Source organism: Bos javanicus, chromosome 9, assembly GCF_032452875.1.
Source record: "Bos javanicus breed banteng chromosome 9, ARS-OSU_banteng_1.0, whole genome shotgun sequence".
NCBI lineage: Eukaryota > Metazoa > Chordata > Mammalia > Artiodactyla > Bovidae > Bos > Bos javanicus.
The window spans coordinates 36,438,818-36,461,764 of record NC_083876.1 but is presented as its reverse complement, the minus strand read 5'-3'; the positions used below and the strand labels follow the sequence as shown (position 1 = coordinate 36,461,764).

Genomic DNA, 22,947 nt, shown 5'->3' with positions numbered 1-22,947 from the left:
CCCCATGAATCGCAGCACGCCAGGCCTCCCTGTCCATCACCAACTCCCGGAGTTCACTCAGACTCACATCCATCGAGTCAGTGATGCCATCCAGCCATCTCATCCTCTGTCATCCCCTTCTCCTCCTGCCCCCAATCCCTCCCAGCATCAGGGTCTTTTCCAGTGAGTCAACTCTTTGCATGAGGTGGCCAAAGTACTGGAGTTTCAGCTTTAGCATCATTCCTTCCAAAGAAATCCCAGGGCTGATCTCCTTCAGAATGGACTGGTTGGATCTCCCTGCAGTCCAAGGGACTCTCAAGAGTCTTCGCTAACACCACAGTTCAAAAGCATCAATTCTTCAGTGCTCAGCTTTCTTCACAGTCCAACTCTCACATCCATACATGACCACAGGAAAAACCATAGCCTTGACTAGATGGACCTTTGTTGGCAAAGTAATGTCTCTGCTTTTGAATATGCTATCTAGGTTGGTCATAACTTTCCTTCCAAGGAGTAAGCGTCTTTTAATTTTATGGCTGCAGTCACCATCTGCAGTGATTTTGGAGCCCCCCAAAATAAAGTCTGACACTGTTTCCACTGTTTCCCCATCTATTTCCCATGAAGTGGTGGGACCAGATGCCATGATCTTCGTTTTCTGAATGTTGAGCTTTAAGCCAACTTTTTCACTCTCCTCTTTCACTTTCATCAAGAGGCTTTTTAGTTCCTCTTCACTTTCTGCCATAAGGGTGCTGTCATCTGCATATCTGGGGTTATTGATATTCTCCCGGCAATCTTGATTCCAGCTTGTGTTTCTTCCAGTCCAGCGTTTCTCATGATGTACTCTGTATAGAAGTTAAATAAGCAGGGTGACAATATACAGCCTTGACATACTCCTTTTCCTATTTGGAACCAGTCTGTTGTTCCATGTCCAGTTCTAACTGTTGCTTCCTGACCTGCATATAGGTTTCTCAAGAGGCAGATCAGGTGGTCTGGTATTCCCATCTCTTTCAGAATTTTCCACAGTTTATTGTGATCCACACAGTCAAAGGCGTTGGCATAGTCAATAAAGCAGAAATAGATGTTTTTCTGGAACTCTCTTGCTTTTTCCATGATCCAGCGGATGTTGGCAATTTGATCTCTGGTTCCTCTGCCTTTTCTAAAACCAGCTTGAACATCAGGAAGTTCACGGTTCATATATTGCTGAAGTCTGGCTTGGAGAATTTTGAGCATTACTTTACTAGCATGTGAGATGAGTGCAATTGTGCGGTAGTTTGAGCATTCTTTGGCATTGCCTTTCTTTGAGATTGAAATGAAAACTGACCTTTTCCAGTCCTGTGGCCACTGCCGAGTTTTCCAAATTTGCTGGCATATTGAGTGTAGCACTTTCACAGCATCATCTTTCAGGATTTGAGTGGCAACCAATACCCTCAGCATTGTACTAAAAATGTTTTTTTTGGCAATCATTCCTGAACTTCATCTTTAAATCATTAAATATAGTCTTATCTATCTTTTTAAGTGAACAAGTACACTAAATAAAATGGAAGATCCCTCTTCACCATCCATCATCAGTCCTCTTTTTCCTGGGTGACGCTCAGGTCCAGTACAATCTCATGCCCTTTCCCATAGGACTAATGGCACCAACGTAGAATAATTTTGCAGAATCACATTCAATTTATTTGAACCTTTGGTTTAATCCTGAAGAAAAGAGAGAAGCAGATGAGGTGTATTGAGATACTCCTGTCCCAATCTGCTCTGTTATTCTATTCTATATCTATATTTATATATCTAAAGAGGAAAAAAATCTTTTCCTCACTCCATTTCTCCACTATGTCCTCTACTTCAATGCCCAAAACCCTTGTATAAAAGCATGAAGACTGAGATGGGTACAGAGTAACAGTGCCCTGGCCCTGGCACCATGTATCCTCTTTATCTCTTTGTTCCTTTCATGTGTTACTCTCATGCCAGGCTCTGGGTACATACCCACTCTCCTTTCTTTTTTTCATCTACTCCCTTAGTGAGTGCCAGGAGAGAAATGAAGAAGAGGGGAAAATGAGAGCACCCAAGAAAGAAGATCGTGACTGGCAGTAGGGGACAGAAAAGCAAGAACCGTGAAGACAAGAGGAAACATTTGATATCAGATCAGGCTTCTGGGCTGCACACAATTCTTCTGAGTTTCCTGTGTGTTCTTGAAGCAAACATGAGGGAAAAAATAACCTCTTAAATTGACGCTGTAATTAAAAGTAATATATTTATTCCAAGACGTAAAATAAGTCTATAACAATAAAGAATAACTTAACCAACCAGTGATAGACAAAATGATTTTTCATAAGAGTGCCAGTATTTGAAATAAAATGTATTGTTCAGTGGAGTCAATTCTGGTGTCTTTCTCCTGGTGAGGCTGGTCACTCATGATTGTGAACAACTGCCTTTGATCCTTTTGGGTAGACTGTATAGAGGTCTAAATATGTCCTAAAAGTAATTTTTTTTGAATCATAAAAAATATTTTTTTTTTTTCTGTAAGCTCTTCTTTCTATTTTAGAGAAAGTGTATTATTAGTTAAAAAATCTTTTTTCATTGTAACTTTACAGTGATGCTGCTTAGGAAAAAGAACATGTTATGTGGTAACAAACAATAACTGAATCACAAAAATTACAACTATAAGAAATGTTGTGAATTTGTTGAAGCCAATAGTTGAAATATTATTGGATATTCACCTTGAGGTTTGTTGTACAAAATATTGACTTGATTAAGAATAAATTAGCTTTATTGAGTTGGAATTACTTTAGGGAAAAGAAAGGAAGATGAGAGGGGAACTTGGGGTGATTCCCAGTGTTTCTGGGTGGAGATTTATTACCGGGTAAGCGGTGCTCTCCTGTGTGCTCATCTAGAAAACTGTAGTCAAGTCCCGCCTCACAGTGGCATCTTATGTAGCCTAATGGCCCTTTCTGACACCAAACTGATTCAGTGGCAGTGACCTCAAACACATATCAGTGGTCACACAGTCACTGAAATCAGAGGGCTTTGGCTTTACCTGGAACATAGTTTACTCACTTAAAGAATAAAACCGTTTAAAATAAAAATTTTGCTCTATGAGAGACAGCATGAGATAATAGAATTTGGGGATTTGGAGGGTGAAGGCCACATAACCATAACAGCTGTGTGGTCCCAGGTAGGTTATTTAACCTTTCTGAGATGCTTTTATTCATCAGAAAAACAGTTCCTATTTCAGAAAGTCACAATGAGGATTAATGAAACAATAAAACTACAGTGACAATCATGGCCTCTAGTAGACAGCAGGTCATAATCAGTGGTATGCTGCAGCTGGCCCTTATCAGCTAACAAGGACTGATTGATAAATTGTCAGAAATTTTGAGAGCCAGTTGTTCAACACAGTCATTGTTGAAAATTGTATATACTTCTATACATAAATTATATTAAAAACAAATGTAACACATATATACTCATAACTTTCTAATCAGTTCATTACATTTTATTGTTATTTGTATTCTGAGCCTATCTGACTCTATTGCATCTGTAGGATGCCCTATATGATGGTGTTTCACTGCACATTTCTTCCCAACCCTGAATTCAGTGACTACGTGGTGATAACTTGAAACCATAGTGGGAATATTTGTACCTCAGATATTGGCAAATGCTACAAATCAGAGCTTTTTACCTCCCCCGAAGAGAGCTGGTTGTTAAACATTTACACCACCGGTAGGTAACAAAAAACTTTAGTTTCTTTCCCTTTAATGTATGTAAATATGTAAATCACGTATGGCACATAAAATGTGTTGGTGAAACTGGAGTCTTATTGTTCCTGTTAGTTTCTTTTTTTGGCCATGCCATGAGGCACATGGGATCTTAGTTCCTCAAAAGTGAAGGTGAAAGTCAAGTTGTGTCTGACTCTCTGGGACCCCATGGACTGTAGCCTGCTAGGCTCCTCTGTCCATGGGATTCTCTAGGCAATCAAAGCCCCCCAGTGGTGGAGGCATGGACTCTTAGAATTAGAAGGTGCCTTAGACATAAGCTCACTCCATTCCCTTGGTGGGCCAGAGGCAAAGTGGCTCACCAAAGCTCATGACTAACTAAGGACAGCCCCAAAGACTTGTGTCTAATCTTGATGATTTCCAAGTTCTCTCTCCTTCCTTCCTTCAAAGCTAGAGTAACAGGGCACCTGCAGGCTCTGTGACTAACTGTGACATTGAGCAGGAGGAACTTAGGAGCACCAGCTTGACACCTGGAGTTTAGTCTAAACCCCACTTACTCCTTATCCAGCTCTGTCCTGCGCTCCAATTTTGGTAACTCAGCTTGGGCCTTATTTTGGGCTCTCAGTTTACTCCTTGGATTCCTGGCAGCTTTGCCAAGGGTATCTTACTTATTCCCTCTGTTGGAGGGATCTTGAGCTTCTGTATTCTATAGTTAGGGCTCTGCCTTGTCCATGCCAGGCAACCTTCCTCTGTAAGGACAGTAAACCTTCCTGGAGCAGATACTTGCTACTTGCTTTTACCCAACATGAGTGGATCTGATTGCCTTCACACCTGGATCCACTGCTGCCAGATCTTTCCTTATATCACTGGTGTTAACTCTCATCCTCTTTGACAAGATCCCTGTGGTCACAATATTGCATACTCAAGTTACTAGTGCCCACATTTGGCCTGCGGGGCTGGGCTTCCTCCTCTAAGACCCTGTCTCTGTGAGCAAGTCTGCCTCTGGGTCATGTACCCTCCTAGTCTCTGTTTTTCTGTAGTTGGCTGAACCAGGAGAGATCCGGTCACAAAATATGATAAAAGTATAGCTGCAAAGGGAAATTAACTCTACCAGACATTAAACATACCATAAAGCCTCTATTCCTAAAACACTATGATACTGGCTCCTTGGAGAAGTGGGTCATTCCAGAACTGAGGCAAGGAAGATACAAGATGAACCCATAACATCTTGTGATCTTATTTAGTGGGAAACACCAGAGTCTTTTTCACTAAAATGAGGTACAGGGACATTTCTCCCAAATCACCAAGACCACACGGTCCTCTTGCTCTATAAAGCATTCCAGATCAAAAGTCCACAAACCAAGGCACAGAGATTAAATCTGACTGCCTGCCACCTGTTACTACTTGAAACACCTAAAGTTTAATCAGAACACAGTCACTCCTGCTTGTACCCTTATGGTTTATGACTGCTTTTCCCCAAAGTTGAGTACACACAGCCCCTTGTATCCATGGATGCAGATGCATGGATACAGACTGGGTACAACTGGTCCATGCCATTTTATATAAGGGACTTGAACATCCTTGGATTCTGGTCTCTGTGGGGATCCTGAAACCAGTTCCCTGAAGATACCGAAGGATGACTGTAGTGGCAACACAGAGACCATAGGGACCACATTGCCTAAAATATTTGCTACCATTTACTATCCCCATTATAGAAGAAAGTGTGCTGATACCTGTTCTAGAACATGGAATGGGAAGCAAAATTTTCTCACTTTTTTTTTATGAAACAAGTTTGACACGGATACAAAAACCATTGAAAGATAGTACAAGGGAAGAATATTGAAGAACAGAATCACTCATGAACACTGATGCAAAATACTAAGTGTAATACAGCAAACAAAGTATTTCTCTATAAGTTCATTGACATTGTTTTGAGCAGAGCTTTAGTAATTTGGTTTAGTGCCACATACATCTATATTAACACTGCTGGTGGTGCTTTGGGTTTTTTGAGGTCACCGTGCTTACTGTTGGGGATATGAACACAAACAAAGTCTAACTGATGCCTTCAATATGCTTATTGTCCATGGGGGAAATAAATACTGTAAATATTTTATTCAAAAGTGATGTTTATTTTTAGGGTATAAAGAGGGGTGTAGAAGTATAATTACTTCTACAGTAATTATAGAAGGCCAAGGGGTTCAAGGAAATTAGCTGCACTGTTGCACACTGCGTAGTGCACCCCATGTCTGTTTTGGCCACATGAAGCCTGGTGCACATCCACAGTGAGTTGCAACCTTGGACTGTGAACTGCTCTGTTCCTCATGTCCAGCACTGAGTCTAGATTCTTGCTCACTGTCAGTTCAGTTCAGTCACTCAGTCATGTCCAACTCTTTGTGACCCCATGGACTGCAGCACACCAGGCCTCCCTGCCCATCACCAACTCCCGGAGCTTGTTCAAATTCATGTCCATTGAGTTGGTGATGCCTTCAAACCATCTCATCCTCTGTTGTCCCCTTCTCCTCTCACCTTCAATCTTTTCCAACATCAGGGCCATTTCCAATGAATCATTTCTTTGCATCAGGTGGCCAAAATATTGTAGCTTCAGCTTCATCATCAATCCTTCCAATGAATATTCAGGATTGATTTCCTTCAGGATTGACTGGTTTGATCTCCTTGCAGTCCAAGGGACTTGCAAGGGTCTTCTTCAACATCACAGTTCAAAAGCATCAATTCTTCAGTGCTCAGCTTTCTTTATGGTCCAACTCTCATATCCATACATGACAACTGGAAAAACCATAGCCTTGACTAGACGGACCTTTGTTGACAAAGTAATGTCTCTGCTTTTTAATATGCTGTCTAGGTTTGTCATAGGTTTTCTTCCAAGGAGCAAGCATCTTTTAATTTTATGGCTGCAGTCACCACATGCAGTGATTTTAAAGCCCAAGAAAATAAAGTCTCTTGCTGTTTCCATTGTTTCCCCATCTATTTGCCCTGAAGTGATGGAACCAGATGCCATGATTTTAGTTTTTTGAATGTTGAGTGTTAAGCCAGCTTTTTCACTCTCCTGTTTCACTTTCATCAAGAGGCTCTTTAATTTCTCTTCACTTTCTGCCATAAGGGTGGTGTCATCAGCATATCTGAGGTTATTAATATTTTTCCAGCTGGTGAAATAATGATTCCAGCTGGTGCTTCATCCAGCCTGGCATTTTGCATGATGCACTCTGCATATAAGTTAAATAATCAAGGTGACAATAAACAGCTTTGATGTACTCCTTTCCCAATTTGGATCCAGTCTGTTGTTCCATGTCCAGTTCTAACCATTGCTTCTTGACCTGCATACAGATTTCTCAGGAGGCAGGTAAGGTGGTCTGGTATTCCCATCTCTTTAAGAATTTTCCAATTTGCTGTGATCCACATAGTCAAAGGCTTTAGCATAGTTCCAATGAAGCAGAAGTAAATGTTTTTCTGGAATTGTCTTGCTTTTTCTGTGATCCAACAGATGGTAATTTGATCTCTGATTCCTCTGCTTTTTCTAAATGCACCTTGAACATCTGGAAGTTCTCAGTTCACATACTGTTGAAGCCTGGCTTGGAGAATTTTGAACATTACTTTGCTGGCGTGTGAGATGAGTGCAATTGTGCAGTAGTTTGAACGGTCTTTGGCATTGCCTTTCTTTGGGATTGGAATGAAAACTGACCTTTTGCAGTCCTGTGGCCACTGCTGAGTTTTCCAAATTTCACTCACTGTAGATATAAATGCATTTCGTTCTGCACTGTTGTGCTTCTTGGGTCCAGTTGAGCCTGGCACTCAACCACTATGGGCAGGCACTTTGCATCATGCACTGTCAAGTTAGCTGTAGTCTGTACTCAACCTACCCTCGGCTCCTTGGGGGTAGGTATCCTGTATTGTGTACTGGTTCATTTCTTGTGCCAAGCAGTGAGCTGAAGAGAACTGCTTTCCTTGTGCATCATTCATTACGCCCACTTGTGAGGCTGACGCAGCTCCTAGAGGACAGGCATCTTGCATCAGGCACTGTCAAGTTTCTGTGCCTGCCACTGGACCTGAAATTGAGCCATGAAGGGTCAGCAAAGGTTACCCAGGTAAATGCAGAACCCAGGGGATTCTGGGTAAAGGAAGTAGCATGAAAAGGCAGGAATATATGTGTTGAGATGTGGATTTACACCTTTTATTCCTACTGCCTATTTTTTCCCTTCTGATTTTTGGCCATCCCTGGCAAACAGGTCATGGAGACACATTTCTGGCAACCTGCCAAGACCTATACTTTCTGCTGGGCGCCACAGGTTTGGGGCCTCAATCCCACTCATGGTAGAATGTGCATCCTGCTAATTTGCAGTGAGATGAGTAACAGTCGAGCAACTTTCTTGGAGATGACCTGTTAGGCTCAAGAATAAGCAGAATGAGCAGCAACTTACTTGAATTCACATTTTCCTCTTACTCTACCTGGAGAGATTTTTGTTGTTGTTGTTATTTCATGGTTTTCTGATGAAAGATGTCTCGGGTGGGAAAATCTTCAGCAACTCTGAGAGTGTCAGAAACTTTCAAAGAGCAGGGAGGACATGCTTTGAAATCTGAGTTAAAACTCTTCTCTCTTCTGAATGCCCTTCACAGCCTCGGGTCTGGTCTTTTCTATTTGGTTTTTGAAGTTCTGTTATCTTTCAAGCTTAATTCCTCTTGGAGTGTGACCAACTTACTAGAGAAGCTAGGTTTTTTCAAAAGGAATATTGAACCCAGAGCATTTCCATGGGAATATGGATTAGTGTTCTTGTACTTTTCCTCCCTGCTAATATTTGCCCTGCTTGAAAGCACATTCTCTTGCAGACCCGTGGATTCTGGTATTGTTTCTCAACCAAATTGACAAGGACAAGCAAAGTGAACACACTAAAGGGATGCCCCATCCATCCTGCTGATGGTGTTATGCATGAGTTCAGGTCCAAATGTATGAGATTGTTGCCTCTCATAGTTCAAGGGACCTACCACCATCTTCTGAGATTTCGGGGGTACTGACAAAATATGTCAAAAAATAAGATATGCCAGAGTTTTTCAGGACCAGCAATCTAATCTCATTCGAAGGTAATGTCACCAGGCTAACTGTGACCTCTTCACCAGTATGAGGCTTGGAGCCAATGGCCCTCCTTGCACCCGTCGTGACAGGCCCTCCACTAGATGAATGTATTTATGATTATCCATATGTGGTGGGCTCTGACTGGTATTGTGTGTCAGAAGGTATTTTCAGCAAATAATGAACGTTCAAGATTCTTAATATTTAAATAAATAAATTGTTACTTTTTTTTCATTTGAAAAAAAAATTTTTAATCATTTGCTGGGACCTTCAACGGATCAGGAAGGGTTGATAACAATACTTGCCCTAAAGTTGTTTACAATTAGAAGAAATGTTAAACAAAGACACCATTTTCTTAATGATATTGCATTTACTAAGACAATAATGTCAATACCTACATTTTAGAATAAAGAATTAATGGCTCCCCACCTGGGCTGCTTATCTGCAATATGGGGGGTAGGAATTGACATAAACATTTCTTTCGAGTCTCTGCCAGAATTACCTGTGGATACTGAAATAAGCAGCCTGGAGGGTAGATGTTAACCATATTCCCATTGTGCCCTGACTGGTGTAACTCTATTTACAGGTAAATATTCAGGTCAAGGCTTTTCATGTATTTACAGCTGCTGCCTCTCCACTTGCTGAACTATCCAAATTCATTCATGCATCAATGTATGTTCCTAAAAGATATGCCTGTGTCTATATGATATAACCAATCAACTGAGACACAATAATCAGCTAGACTCATAGAACGACAATTTCAATTTGCAGGCATGTCTACTATTAGAGTAGAAGTAAGTGGATCATACCATGGTCTGGTTATTTCATTTGGACATACAGAGCCGTCATCAAGTAATTAGCATTAATCATTCTTTAATTACTATCTAATAATGATTTCCTAAATGTCTCAAAGCAAATAAAAGTGGGTTTTCTCCTATTCTATGACTACAGAGTTACTTTATATACCTAGATTCCTGTTTTCTTTCCAGTGTCTTTGTGGTCCATGTGGTCTACTTCTCTTTGAGTTCACTGTATTGTGTGCATATTTCAGGCTGTGTTCACATGCAAAAGAAGTAAGAGTCAAATACAATTAAAAATGACAACAATGAGCTCTACTTCTACATCACGAGTGAACTAAGTTGTTCACCTTTACTACCATGGTTTACTGTAATGAAGGCGGCAATTAGTTGATTGTTTCCATCATTGTTTTTGAAATTCAAAATTTTAATTCATGCTAAATTGTGTAAAATGCAACAGTTTAATAGAGAAAATGTAAGGATCCTTGTTATTGAGAGACCAGGACTCATACAAACAGAAGTTGACATCTGCTGCCTCATCGTCAGATATTATGAAGTATAAGAGAGAGAAGTAATTTCAACTGTCATGCTGGTTCCTGGCATGGAAAGGCCTTTGCAGTGTATCAGGCTAGCCCTTGGTTCTTAGCATTTGTGTCTTAGAATGCATGAGAAGTATAATGGGCATTCAGGAGTTCAGTAAAAGTCTGCACTGTGCATACATTCACTGCTGGGGAACATGTCTGGATGTATAGTGGGTTGCCCACCAGAAATCTTTTTGAATAAAGAACCTCAGAATTTCCTGGCAGAGATTCCATTCTAAGGGAAGTAAGAGACCGGCAGACAAGCTTAACCCAGTGGTAAAGACTCCAACATCACAATGAAAGAATCATTTGTTCATTCAATCCACAAAGTTTTATTGAACACCTATCACAAGATTCTGAGTTTATCATAGTATCTATTACCCAGATCTGGCTTCCACCCTAGTCTGGCCTTATGGAGAGAGTAGATTCTGAACACAGAGTGGAAAGGGATTTTTTTTTTTGATATCTCCATAGGATGACTTTGGAACTTTTTAAAAGGGAGTATAACGCAAGGAGAGACTGGATTCCTACTGACCCCCTGTCTCTTCCTCTGCCACACCCATTCATACATCACCATAGATCTCTGGGGATGTGGAGGTGATAACAGTGCCAGCTGGGGAGCCACAGCGCCCAGCAGGATCGGCAGTGGTGCTGACAGTCAGCCGCACCTGGCAGTGCCCTGTGGTGCTGGCTGGCTGTGTGAGCAGAGCTGGTTCTCAAGGACTCCTGAAAGCTCTGAGAACAAGTTGCAGGGGCTGGGGCCCATGGTGGCTATGAACCAGCCGAAGAGATGGAAAAAGAAGCAATTCCACATCAAGAATTGTTAAGTTTTTTCTCCAAATATTTCAAACATAATGTCTGGAAGGAGAAACTAGAAAGATTAAGTAACTTTCTTGAGGACAATCACACAGTAACCAGTTTGACCAATTTCAACAAACTCTATCCAAATTAAGGGTCTGTGTGACTGGTCAGTCAGCTGGTCAGTCTGTGGGTATAAACACAGGTAACGCTCAGTGGGTTGGCTGGTCCTTTTGCCATCTTTCCCATGAGGTGGCTGCAAGTGTAAAATGAAGCCTTGGGGTGTTCTGTCATGATGGTTTTGGCCCTTCACCTCAAAAAACTTTTATTTTCAGTGATGTTTCCCAGAGAGACTTAACAATTCCATGCTCTCAGAGCTTGGGTGTGTGTACTTACTAATTTCAAACAATTTAACATTAGTACCTCAAACACAATCAATGCAGATAATAATACCAAGTACACACACTGTTCTTAAATTTATCTTTAAGTTTAAAAATAATGAAAAATAACTCGGAATCTAGTGTTAGGTGTTCAGTTAACTTTTGTGGATTGAATGAATCACTCTTTCATTATTAATACAATGTTATTATATAATTATTTTCATCACTAATATTAATTTTTACTGTGCTCTCAGAAAAACCTGACACAATTCCAAGGTGGAAGACTTGTGATAATCAAGCTGAAAGTAATGTGATAATGAGGATGAGACACTGTTACACAATTGTCAAGAACCACATGCATGCACACACACACACACACACACACACACAGGTGTCCACGTGCACAAGTACAAAATGGTGTCAGGTATAATATTTCCCATGTGGGCACCTTCAATATCCTTGAATTAACAAGATAAATAGACATATTTTTTTGGACATTGAAACTTATTCTATCTGTAGTGACACTTTAATTAGGCGAACTGTGTTCTTTTATGAAAATATTTGTTTTCAGATTGGTCAATGTGCTTTTGAAATATTAATGTACTGAATTTTTCCTTTCTTTACGTGTATTCACTTTGACTGGACAGTGACACCTTTGAAATGTAATTTTTTAAAGGCAGCAAATTTGACAGGTAATCACTAACAAAAGAATGGTTTTAATTAGCCCATAATGAACTGTTATCACTAGCCTCTTTCAACCGCTTACAAATATAAATATGTCCATACATATTACATGTGTAATAAATGTATGTACATTTTAATTTTTAAAGCTAATTCATATTTTTATACAGACTCAATACACGCTACTATTCCAAGTTGATTAAGTACAAGGGGGTTGACATGCAGCCAAAAAGACAAGATTAGAAAGAGATTAGAAACAAATTTTAATTATAAAATTGCTACCACAAATCTTTTTAGGAAGTAGGCAGACATAATTAATAAATAGAACCATTTAGAGACTTTTCTTGACAAGTGACACTGGGCTGGAACCCTGGAGGGCTGTATTCTAGTCACACCTCTAACTGGCTTTCCTAGTGACCTTTAGTAATTGATAGATCTTTCAGAAGCTAGGAACATATTAGGTGATCAATAAATGCCTCTGAATTTCATTAAGGTCAGGAGAAAGAATCTCAGGTCTTTGTTTTACCCACAAGAGAATTTTCAAGGTTGTTTGGAGGAGATCTTGGGACCAATCTAAAGCGAGGTTCCTTGGGACTTCCTTGGTGTCCAGTGGTTAAGAATCTGCCTTCCAATGCTGAGGACTTGGCTTCAATCCCTGGACAGGGAATTAACATTCCACAAGCCGCAGGGGCAACTAAGCCTGTGAGCCTCAATCACTGAGCCTGCACGCCGCAGGAATGTGCTGCAACTAAGAAAGTAAAGAAGAGAAAAGAAGGCTCCTGGCTCTGATCTTTGGAAACTTCAGATATTCTGGATCCAGCCTAGATTTTATGGTCTTGTAAGAAGATCAAAATGTTTTCTCTTTTCAGTGTGAACCCCGCAATGTTAAAGAGATTTTTAAATGTTGCATAATCTAGACCTTGCTGTAAACTTATCTGCAGTTTACCATTAAATTGTTTCTTACCTGATGGGCTTCAGTGGAGGTGTCTCAGAAGAAATGAGACTTGCTCTGTGTTTCTAGGACCATGGAATTGTCTCCTTGAGGGTCCCCCTGCCTGCATTCACTTTTGGGAATTTTTGGGGGTCCTATGCTTCAGGACTTCTGCTTGCTCTGCTTGGACGAAATGCCCTTGGTGACCGTCGGCTATTGCCCCTGTGATGCCGGAGGAGCATAAGCTGGTCGAACACTCCAGCATTTGGTGAGCACTGTTTCCCCTGATTTCCTGCATTCATTTTCTAAGGCTACTGTAACAACTCACCACAAACCTGGTGGCTTAAAACAACAAAAACATATTCTCTCACATTTCTGTCATATCAAAGTCCAGCATAAGTTTCCCTGGGCTAAAACTAAGATGTTGCCATGGCCATGTCTTCTTCTGGAGGCTCCACGGGAAACTGCTTCCTTGCTTTTTCCAGCTTCTTCAAGCTGCCTATATCCCTTGGCTTGCGGCTGCCTCCCTCTACCTTCAAAGCCAGCAGTGCAGGTCTCTCTGAAGGCCCCCAAAATCTATCTTTCGTTTTTTTTTTTTTTAATTTTTTTTAATATTTATTTTTTTTTTTTTTAAAATTAAAAAAATTTCAGGTATACACGTGCTCCCCATCCTGAACCCTCCTCCCTCCCCCTCCCCATACCATCCCCCTGGGCCGTCCCAGCGCACCAGCCCCAAGCATCCAGCATCGTGCACTGAACCTGGACTGGCATCTCGTTTCATACATGACATTTCACATGTTTCAATGCCATTCTCCCAAATCTTCCCACCCTCTCCCTCTCCCACAGAGTCCATAAGACTGTTCTATACATCAGTGTCTCTTTTGCTGTCTTGTATACAGGGTTATCATTACCATCTTTCTAAATTCCATATATATGCGTTAGTATACTGTATTTATGTTTTTCCTTCTGGCTTACTTCACTCTGTATAATAGGCTCCAGTTTCATCCACCTCATTAGAACTGATTCAAATGTATTCTTTTTAATGGCTGAGTAATACTCCATTGTGTATATGTACCACAGCTTTCTTATCCATTCATCTGCTGATGGACATCTAGGTTGCTTCCATGTCCTGGCTATTATAAACAGTGCTGCGATGAACATTGGGGTACACATGTCTCTTTCCCTTCTGGTTTCCCTTCTGGTTGATATAAAATCAACACACAGAAATCCCTTGCATTCCTATACACTAATAATGAGAAAACAGAAAGAGAAATTAAGGAAACAATTCCATTCACCATTGCAACGAAAAGAATAAAATACTTAGGAATATATCTACCTAAAGAAAGTAAAGACCTATATATAGAAAACTATAAAACACTGGTGAAAGAAATCAAAGAGGACACTAATAGATGGAGAAATATACCATGTTCATGGATTGAAGGCCCCCAAAATCTAAACCCATTTTTCCATTATCAGCATTTCTCCAAGTGTCCTCTTCTCTCTCTCTTCTACCTTTAAGGACCCTCTGGTTACACTGGGCCCATCCAGACAATCCAGGAAACTCCCCATCTCAAAGTCCTTTGCTTCATTACATCTATGAAGTCCCTTTTGCCATATAAGGTAACATTTTCACAGATTCCTGAGATGAGGATGTATTAATATATATCTTTGGAAGGAGGGCATTATTCTGACAGCCATCCTGATTATCATTGTGTTTCTTTAGGAATGGAGGAAGATAGATTTGTCTAGTGAATTGTTACTATAATTGTTATAATTTTCATCATGGCAGGATCACGGTTGAGAGGTATGGTCTGTATTTGCAGAAATGGCCACAATCATTTTCTTTCCTACAGCCACGCTTTTGTGGCATCCCCTCCCATGCTGACTCATAGTTTGGCCACGTGACATGGTTTGGCCAATGAGAAATAACAAACAGGATGTAAACAAATGCTTGAAAAATGCTTGTACACTGGGATTTACCCTCTCTTGCTATTCTTTAAATAGCTCTTTGACTACCATGAAGATGTCCAAGTGAATCTATTGAGTGAGGAGACACATGTGACCCAGGCACCTTTGTCATCAAGCCAATAACTAGCAGTGGCAAGTAGCACCAATCAATCAACAGCACAAGCCACCAGCATTTAAGAGAGATCACCTTAGACCATCCAGTCACCAGCTGAGCTGCTGGAAACCACAGGTTCATGAGGAAGGCCAGCAGTGTGGAGATAAACTGGACCAGACCAGGACTTCCCAGATAAGCAATAGAATTGTGAACTAATTAGGATGTTTTGGAGGTGGTCTGCTAGGTAACAGAAGTTAATGCATGAAGTGAAGTGTGAAGTTGCTCAGTCATGTCGGACTCTTTGCGACCCCATGAACTGTTTGTAGCCCACCAGGCTCCGCCATCCATGGAATTTTCTAGGCAAGAGTATTGGAGTGGGTTGCCATTTCCTTCTCTAGGGGATCTTCTGACCCAGGGATCAAACCCGGTTCTCCCGCATTGCGGGCAGACGCTTTATCATCTGAGCCACCAGGGTAAAAAGCAAACCAAAACCAAGAACAAGGTTGAATTGAAAGCAAATTCAGTTGCTAGAGAACTGTGGTGAAGACTGTCCCTTAAAGACAAATCATAGACATAGAACTTTTGGGAGAGATCCAACCCATAGAAACAGCTGAGCACATTGAGTCTAACCCCCTCCTTCCTCTCCACCTTCATGCTCTCAGCTCTGTTTCATTCACTGGCAAACACCCTGCTCCAATAATCATTTTCATCTGCTGGCACGATGTTATCCTCAAAGAGTTTAACCATCCCCTAATCTGATGCTCCTGTTTTATTTAATAGAAAGCTCAACCCTAAAGGGATGAATTGACTTGCCTGTTTCACTTCCATTTAGCTTATATTACCTTTGTTTTCAATGAAACAAAGATATTTCCTAAACACTTCTGAAAATAAAACAGTGTCTTACTTGCGGGAGAATGTTGTGTTCTGTTTTCTTCTCCTTCCTGCATCTCCTGATGGATGAGTGAACCTACAGCCAGAAGCTCGGTGGCAGGGAAAGAGTATGACTCTTCCATGGTCAGCATATCCAGGGAGACCTGTGTTTGAAAGAACCCCTTTGCCTCAGTCCTGGAAAAAATGAGCCAGAGATGAAGGATGCCATCAGCATGGCCTTACCAAAGAAACAGACAGTTTTGCTAGTTGGTCTTAAAGATTGTTCCCTGGTGCCATTAAAGGAAAGGTAATGCAAAGCAAAGTTGTGTGCATTTAGAAGGGCTGAAAGTGAGCTAGCTCTTTGAAAGGATGTTACCAATCTTCTGGAAGTGACTCACCTTCTTGGTGGACTGTTTTTAAAGGGGGATGACATGTATGTTTAGAAATAGTAAACTCTTTCACCAACAGCTCCCCAAGACCTAGTAGACTGATACGGTTTGCAAATTCAGGAGTGATGGAACTAGCCTGATAAAGTACCAAGCATGTGGCTGCCTCCTTGATATGATTGAAAGGCTATTGCTTTTCTACTAAGCTGCCTTTAAATAACAGACACTTGTTCTTGGAATACCAATCAAGTGCTTTCTATGGCAAATGCATATTGCTCTCAGTTCAGTTCTGCCTTTTCTCTGCCCCAATCCACTTCTAATCATCATGAAATAGCACTTTTATTCCTTAAAGTCAAGATAAAATGTAATTGGAAAGAAATCTTTAAAAGAATAAAACATAAGGAAATTGTTTTTGTAAGATGTGTCGTAAAGCGCCTTTATTAGGACCTTAACAAATGATCTTTTTTGGGGGGGAGGGGTGTAAATTTCATTCTTGCACTAGCTATAAAAGAAAGGCTTGTTATAAAAATTGATAAACAGATGCTAGGAGGCCTGAGTAACCTACAGTACTTAAGAGAACAGACTTTTGAAATACTTGGAAGTAACACCAAGTTAGGAAAAAATATGCCAATTAAGAGGCTTTTATTTGTAAATCAAGTGCAATTAGATATTTATTTATCAATGCATCGTTAGTATAGTTTGGCACTTCGGGGAAGTGCCATGAATTTGCTTTAAAATATTCTCTATTTTCACCTTGCTAGCCAAAATTGCTAAGATTTCTGCTGTATTTAGTTATTTTTAGGGAAAATGTTCTCAGCAAAGTTTTCTTTTTTGCTTAAGATTGTAGTCTGTTCTCTTAAGTAGAAAATGGCTGCTGAGTGTGCAAAAAGAGTACAAAAGACTTCAGCAGGAAGACACTATTTATGATCATTTGAAATTCTCCATCCCTGGAAAATTCTCAAATTGGGCTTATGAAAGCAATCCAATTTAGTAGGCTGCTAATTGGATAGAGCACAATCTTACTGGCAGGGTTGGAACTTGGGCTGTACTTGTCCTTGGTTCTTACCTTCCCTTGGTAGCATCCCAGGAGTCCTCCACTGGTCCTGGAGCTTGTCCTCCAGGAGGGCCCTCATTCCAAGGGCAGGACCCCAAGCAGTGCTCTCATGAGGCTCCATCAGCTTTAGCATTCTGGCAAACTGGCCCATCACCATAAAAGGTACCAAATCTAAGATCAGAGGGGATTATGATGGGTTTACATGCTTCTGTTTTATCATAGATTAGCTAAAGACCCTGATGTTGAAGATTTTTTTCTATACTACAGTGCAATGAGTAGAAAAAAATTAGTACTTTCATCAGCTAAGGGGTTTTGTAAGATGATTTTCAGGAATTTGATGTCTGTCTAAGGGTTTGAATGTCTCTTTTTCTCTCTGTTCTCGGGTCTCTCTCATTCCCTTGGGACTCTTGTTCGTGTTTGTACAATTATAATTGGAATTCCCTGGCTTCCAAAATGATGTAGTTTTAACTTTATAATCCAGCAGAGACTTCACCATTGTTTAAACAGTTTTTTTTTTTTTTCTCTTTGCAGCTTGAATTGTTTTACAAAACTGTATGGTGCCACCAAGCCTCCAGAAGAAATGCAAAGTTTTCATAATATAAAAGGAATAACTTATTAAAGAGAATCCTAGTGGATCCATTGTAATGAGCTGTAGATGTCCCGAGAGGTTGGTTGCCAGTTTGATGACAACAGGAGACATTTTCTTAAACATGGAGGTTTGAAGCCTCTAGTGGAAATGTGCTCTTAAGTCATAGGATTTTTATTTCTACCTAGTTCAATCAGCAGTGGCTCTGGCTGTTTCTCTCTCTCTCTCTTTTTTTTTTTACTGAAATGAAACCCGCCTCTAAAAACATCCTTCTAGGCCAGTCTCCTGTTTTAGATCTCTGTGAGGAGGCTCCCAGGTTTAAAACAATTCTCAGTTATTTGACAACTGGAAATTGCAGCAGTTTTTTTCCTGTGTGTGATGAAGATATATTTGCTTCCTGAGCTAAAAACAACAAATTTTAAAAGTCAGCACAAGTCAAATAGAATCTTATAATCAACTCTGATATACACTGTTGGAAGCAGCAGCAAAGTTGAGGACAAATTTGGACTATAAAAGATTGTCACTGAAAAATTTCTATTCATTACTTTAAAAAATTTCTGTGAGTTTAGGAAAAGATTGCCATTTTTTTATTTTACTGGTGGAACACCTAGGCTGAGTTTTTGAAATATCAGTGTTCCAGTGGGGCATACTTTGACATACTGGTATAAAATTGTATGAACTATACAGTGCTCTGGAAAGAGTTATAATAAAATGAGTGATAATGTGTGATTACGTTCTTGAGTGTGGTATTAACACAGTTTATTCTGATGGTTAGCTGGGAGGTGAGGCATAGGGAAATCTGATGCTATGTTCCTTATATTTGATTTCATTCCCCCCTTAAAGGAGAGTGACTGACATTCAGACACAAGACTCTCTTTTCAGAGTCACTGCACAGTGAGTGAGAAGCTGGTCTGTCAGCGTGTGCTGGTGTCATGACTATTCCATGCTGAGAAAACAACATCACTGCTAATTGAAACAGCAGAGATGATTACCAAGGCTGAAGCTTGAGAAGCAATACATACCAACACTGAAGGGGAAAGGGCTATTTATTTAGAAAAGTTCACCATCAAATTACTGGACAAGATGAACAATTCATGGAGCAAATCAACACTTAGTACAATCAAATAGGAATCCATTGTAATTTACTAGGCACTGTCAATGTGAACAAAGCTCCTTCAAATATCTTCCACAGGGTAAGCAACCATGATTGTGAAAAATCCATCTCTTTCTCTCTCTCCTTTTTTTGGGGGGGTTGATACCTCTTTCCAAGGTTTTCTGCATTATATTTAAGCATAATATAGGGTATCTGATGTTAGCAAACACCCAATTTAGCATTAACTTCTCTGGATGGAAATCGGAGCCATATGTTTATGTTAGTAATAGCAACACTATGTAATTTGATCATTTTTGAGCAGGCTGATGTAGTTTTATCTCAAAGAGGGAGTTCTGAGAGTTCGTATTTATTTTTGAAGCTTTGGCAGCTTTCAGTATAGAGGCTACACAAATTTTCTAATCTTGTTTAATTTCTCTATTGGTCTGACTGAGTTCAAATAAAATTGTGATTCTTCTACGCTTTGATTATGTTGAAGTATTTCTTGTCTGTCTCCTGGCACCAGAAGCAACTTTTTAATTGTTCAAAGTTGGAGTAGAGAAGCAGTAGTGTTCTTTGAGGTGGCTTTTATACTAGATTTCTGGATGGTTGAGATATTTTTAAAAATATAGTCAACCTTACTTCATTACTCCATTGTCACAAGGGTACAGAAACTCAGTGGAGAAGGGCATCTTTCCAAGGGCTCTTGTGTGTACATAAACAGCTTTGACTCTGGGAGCCAGCAAGGGACACGTAAGACAAATGAGTAAAAAAAATTGCACATAGAGTAATTTTAATCCATTCCATTTTTTAAATACCACAATAAATTTAATTTTCACAATAAATTAAATAGCCATATTCAGTTTACAAAATAGAGTTACTTAGTGTGAAAGCAGTATTTACAACTATATACATTATGTACATGACATTTCTCTTTGTTGACATAGAACACGGAAGCAAAGGGACTCAACTTTCCGACGTGTGATTGACATGCGACAAGTGACACCATGGTCCATATGGGAAAACGATAGTGCAAAATCACCACAGGAACTTTGGAATGATGTCAATTTTATGAGATAAGACATCCTTTTAAATAATAAGAAAATAGTATTTTCTGTTTTCATGGCATCAATTCAGCAACTGAATTAAAGAGTCAGCTTTCCCTTAGAAAAGTATGCATAACTGAATCCTCTACTTCCTGAAACTTCACAGCCATTGGTACATTTTCACACGTTCATCTTTTGGCTTAAATCTATGAAAATGGCAGGCGACAAATCCTGACTTGAAGGAAGACTAACTCTTTGAGAATAGCTGAAGTCACTTTTTCCCAGTACCACCACCTCTTCTTTTTCTAAATAGCATAAAAGATGCAACTGTGTAGACCGCAAATTGGTGGTTTTTTTTTTTTTTTTGTAAATTTTCAGTAGAAAAAGAGCTGATCTTATATTTGGTCACACACTGCGTATGTACAAGTATACATGGAAAAATGACGTGGACAGTTGTGTCTAGGAAAAGTGCATATTTTAATCTAGAAGAGACATTGTCTGTCTCCAGGCACAACACACAGTGTTGTATGACTTATTATTTTAGGGCCAGTTCAATGTCCTCCCAGTGATCTGGTAAAATTTTTGATTGAAAGGGTGAAAGAATTTGCGCAATTTGGTAATGACAGAGGGGTCCACCTCGGGATGAATGCGCCCCTTGCTGCCCGCCAGGCACTTGTTAAAGATAATGTTAAATCGCAAGCAGTAAAACCCTCTGGTAGCATTGAAATACAAATTGTATTGACTTATCCTTGGGGGAAGATTTAGGAACTTCTCCACGAGTTGAAGTTCTGGTAGGGGTTCCGTGATGAGGCGATCTCCATCAACAATATGGAATTGCTCAATTGGAAAGTACTTCAACCACCTTTCCAGATGTTTGGTGTAGATGCTGGTTCTTACTGCCTTGTATTTCGTGTTTACTTCGCAGGTATTAGGGTCTATGGCCAGCTTCTCAAACTTGTAATATGTTTTATTCTTCCTCTCCTTCCCCTCTAGCACCTGAGTGTAATCAGAAATAGCTCTTGTGGTTGGCTCCCTGACAATGATCAACAACTTGATGGATGAGTTCATTTTGTAAATCCTTTCCGGAACCTCCTCTGTGATAAAATATGCTGGACTCTTTTCAATTGTGATTTGCTGAGGGTAGGAAAAAGGCATCTTTTTCCTATACCACTCAATGCCCTTGGCATAATTCTCATCATTGTCAAAAAAGTGGATTTCTTGAGAGGCTTTGACCACTGCTGGATGGAGGTTCAGCATCTCAAGCAGGGCCCTGGTGCCTCCTTTCCTCACTCCAATGATAATGGCCTTGGGAAGTTGCTGGACCAGGTCATGAAGGTGTACCTGCTCCTTGGAAGAGTTGCCCTTCCGGAACTCGTGCAGCAGGCCACGCTTAAACTGCAGGGCGCGCAGGGGTAATTCAGCCTGACCACGGGCTCCGAATCGGCCTTCGATGGGGCAGATGGGTTGTAGCCTGTAAGCAACAGAGAGACACTCTAAGGAGCTCATTGCAACTAACTTCTCATTTCTCTGGTTCCTGCATAAAGAAAACCACTGTTCCCCGCCTGCTGCAATCTATAATCAACATATGTTTGGGAAATTTTATTTTAAGCAACCCTGTATTAAATGGAGCACACATAATTGATGGGATATTTTTATTAGTGCTTCTTAAAATTTTTATTCACCAAGCACTTAATTGACTATAGCATGTACTGACATTCACAGTACAGGACAGACAAGTGACACCAACCATACTAATAGCCTTTTAACAGCTCACCAGTTAACATCATTTAGAAAATATGAAAGATAGAAGATTAGAATCTTCAGCTGAGAGGCTAAAGGGCAGCTAGGAGGCCACGTCCTGTGGGTTTCGTGTTGTATTATTTTATTACAGCTCAGCTGCACTCATATAACTGAAAATCTTTGAGATAGAATCTGAAAAGAGGTCCCAGTTTCTGCCTTTGACTATTTGCGTCATCAACATGCAAAATTCCAATCTTGGCACTTGCTGAGCTTTTCATTTTATGAGAATTTCTGCCTTTGGCCCTGGGGACAGCTAGCAGAGTACATATTTCTTCTGCCTCTCTTTCTCTTTCTATCTAAAAAGGTCAGGCTTATGTTTTTACTTTGCTGAATGTAGGAGCAAATCCAATGCAATCAGCAAGTGCTGTATATCACCTATCACACCTGGGACCAGAAATCAACAAGACCTTGGCAGCCCCAGAAACCTGAGGTCCTCATTGCCAAGTGCACTTAAATCAGGGACTCAAATTTGTGAAGGAAGGAAGGCATTGGATGGAGCCAGAAAAGAGGATTTCCACTTCAACATTGCCTAAGCAAGGAGCAACCACAGCTGCTTTTTTTCAGAGAGAAAGGTGTGGTAACAATCACAATGATATTAGACTGGAGTGGCTATTTAATTTGGTGTGGCCAATTTATATGGTTAGTGAATTGAATTTTCTTTTGGGTATAGTCTAGAATTGAACTGAAATTCATTATAATTTTCCTGAGTTTACTTGAGAAGGCATTTTCACTTTCTTGTTAAAGGGTACAATATTAGTCAAAATGGCTGTTAAACCAATTCCTTCAACTGAAGCTTCTTGTTACCCTAATAATTTGGAGCTGATGTCCTCCTGTCTGTAGGGCAATGAGGCTGTCTCTTGCTTTTCCCAAGAGACCCCACTGAATCTTTTTTATTTTCTGTAATGTTTACAATTAAAAGGAGAAGGGAGAAACCTCAAGGTTATACCAAGGCATTCTGCAGAACTGAGGGGAAGGGGCTTTACCTCTGCTGTTTAAGCAGCTCTCTGTTTTAATGCTTATGAACATATTTTATTTTTCAGTGAGTTTTTTAATGATTTTTTTAAAAAACTTTTGCTCATTGTGTAAACCATGAACATATAGCACACTATTAAAAATATG

At 40.1% G+C, this 22,947-nt stretch overlaps 1 protein-coding gene across 13 annotated transcripts in view; it reads right to left on the bottom strand.

Annotated features, from left to right (window-relative positions):
* Positions 1 to 19,749: 19,749 nt before the first annotated feature.
* The window catches only part of HS3ST5 (heparan sulfate-glucosamine 3-sulfotransferase 5), a 298,321-nt gene continuing 295,123 nt past the window's right edge, over positions 19,750 to 22,947 (bottom strand). For all 13 annotated transcript variants that reach the window (XM_061427520.1, XM_061427527.1, XM_061427530.1 and 10 more), the window contains one exon: positions 19,750 to 21,499. In XM_061427520.1, coding sequence (XP_061283504.1) covers positions 20,569 to 21,499 — 931 coding nt within the window. In that variant the 3' untranslated portion in view covers positions 19,750 to 20,568. The remainder of the gene's footprint in view (positions 21,500 to 22,947) is intronic.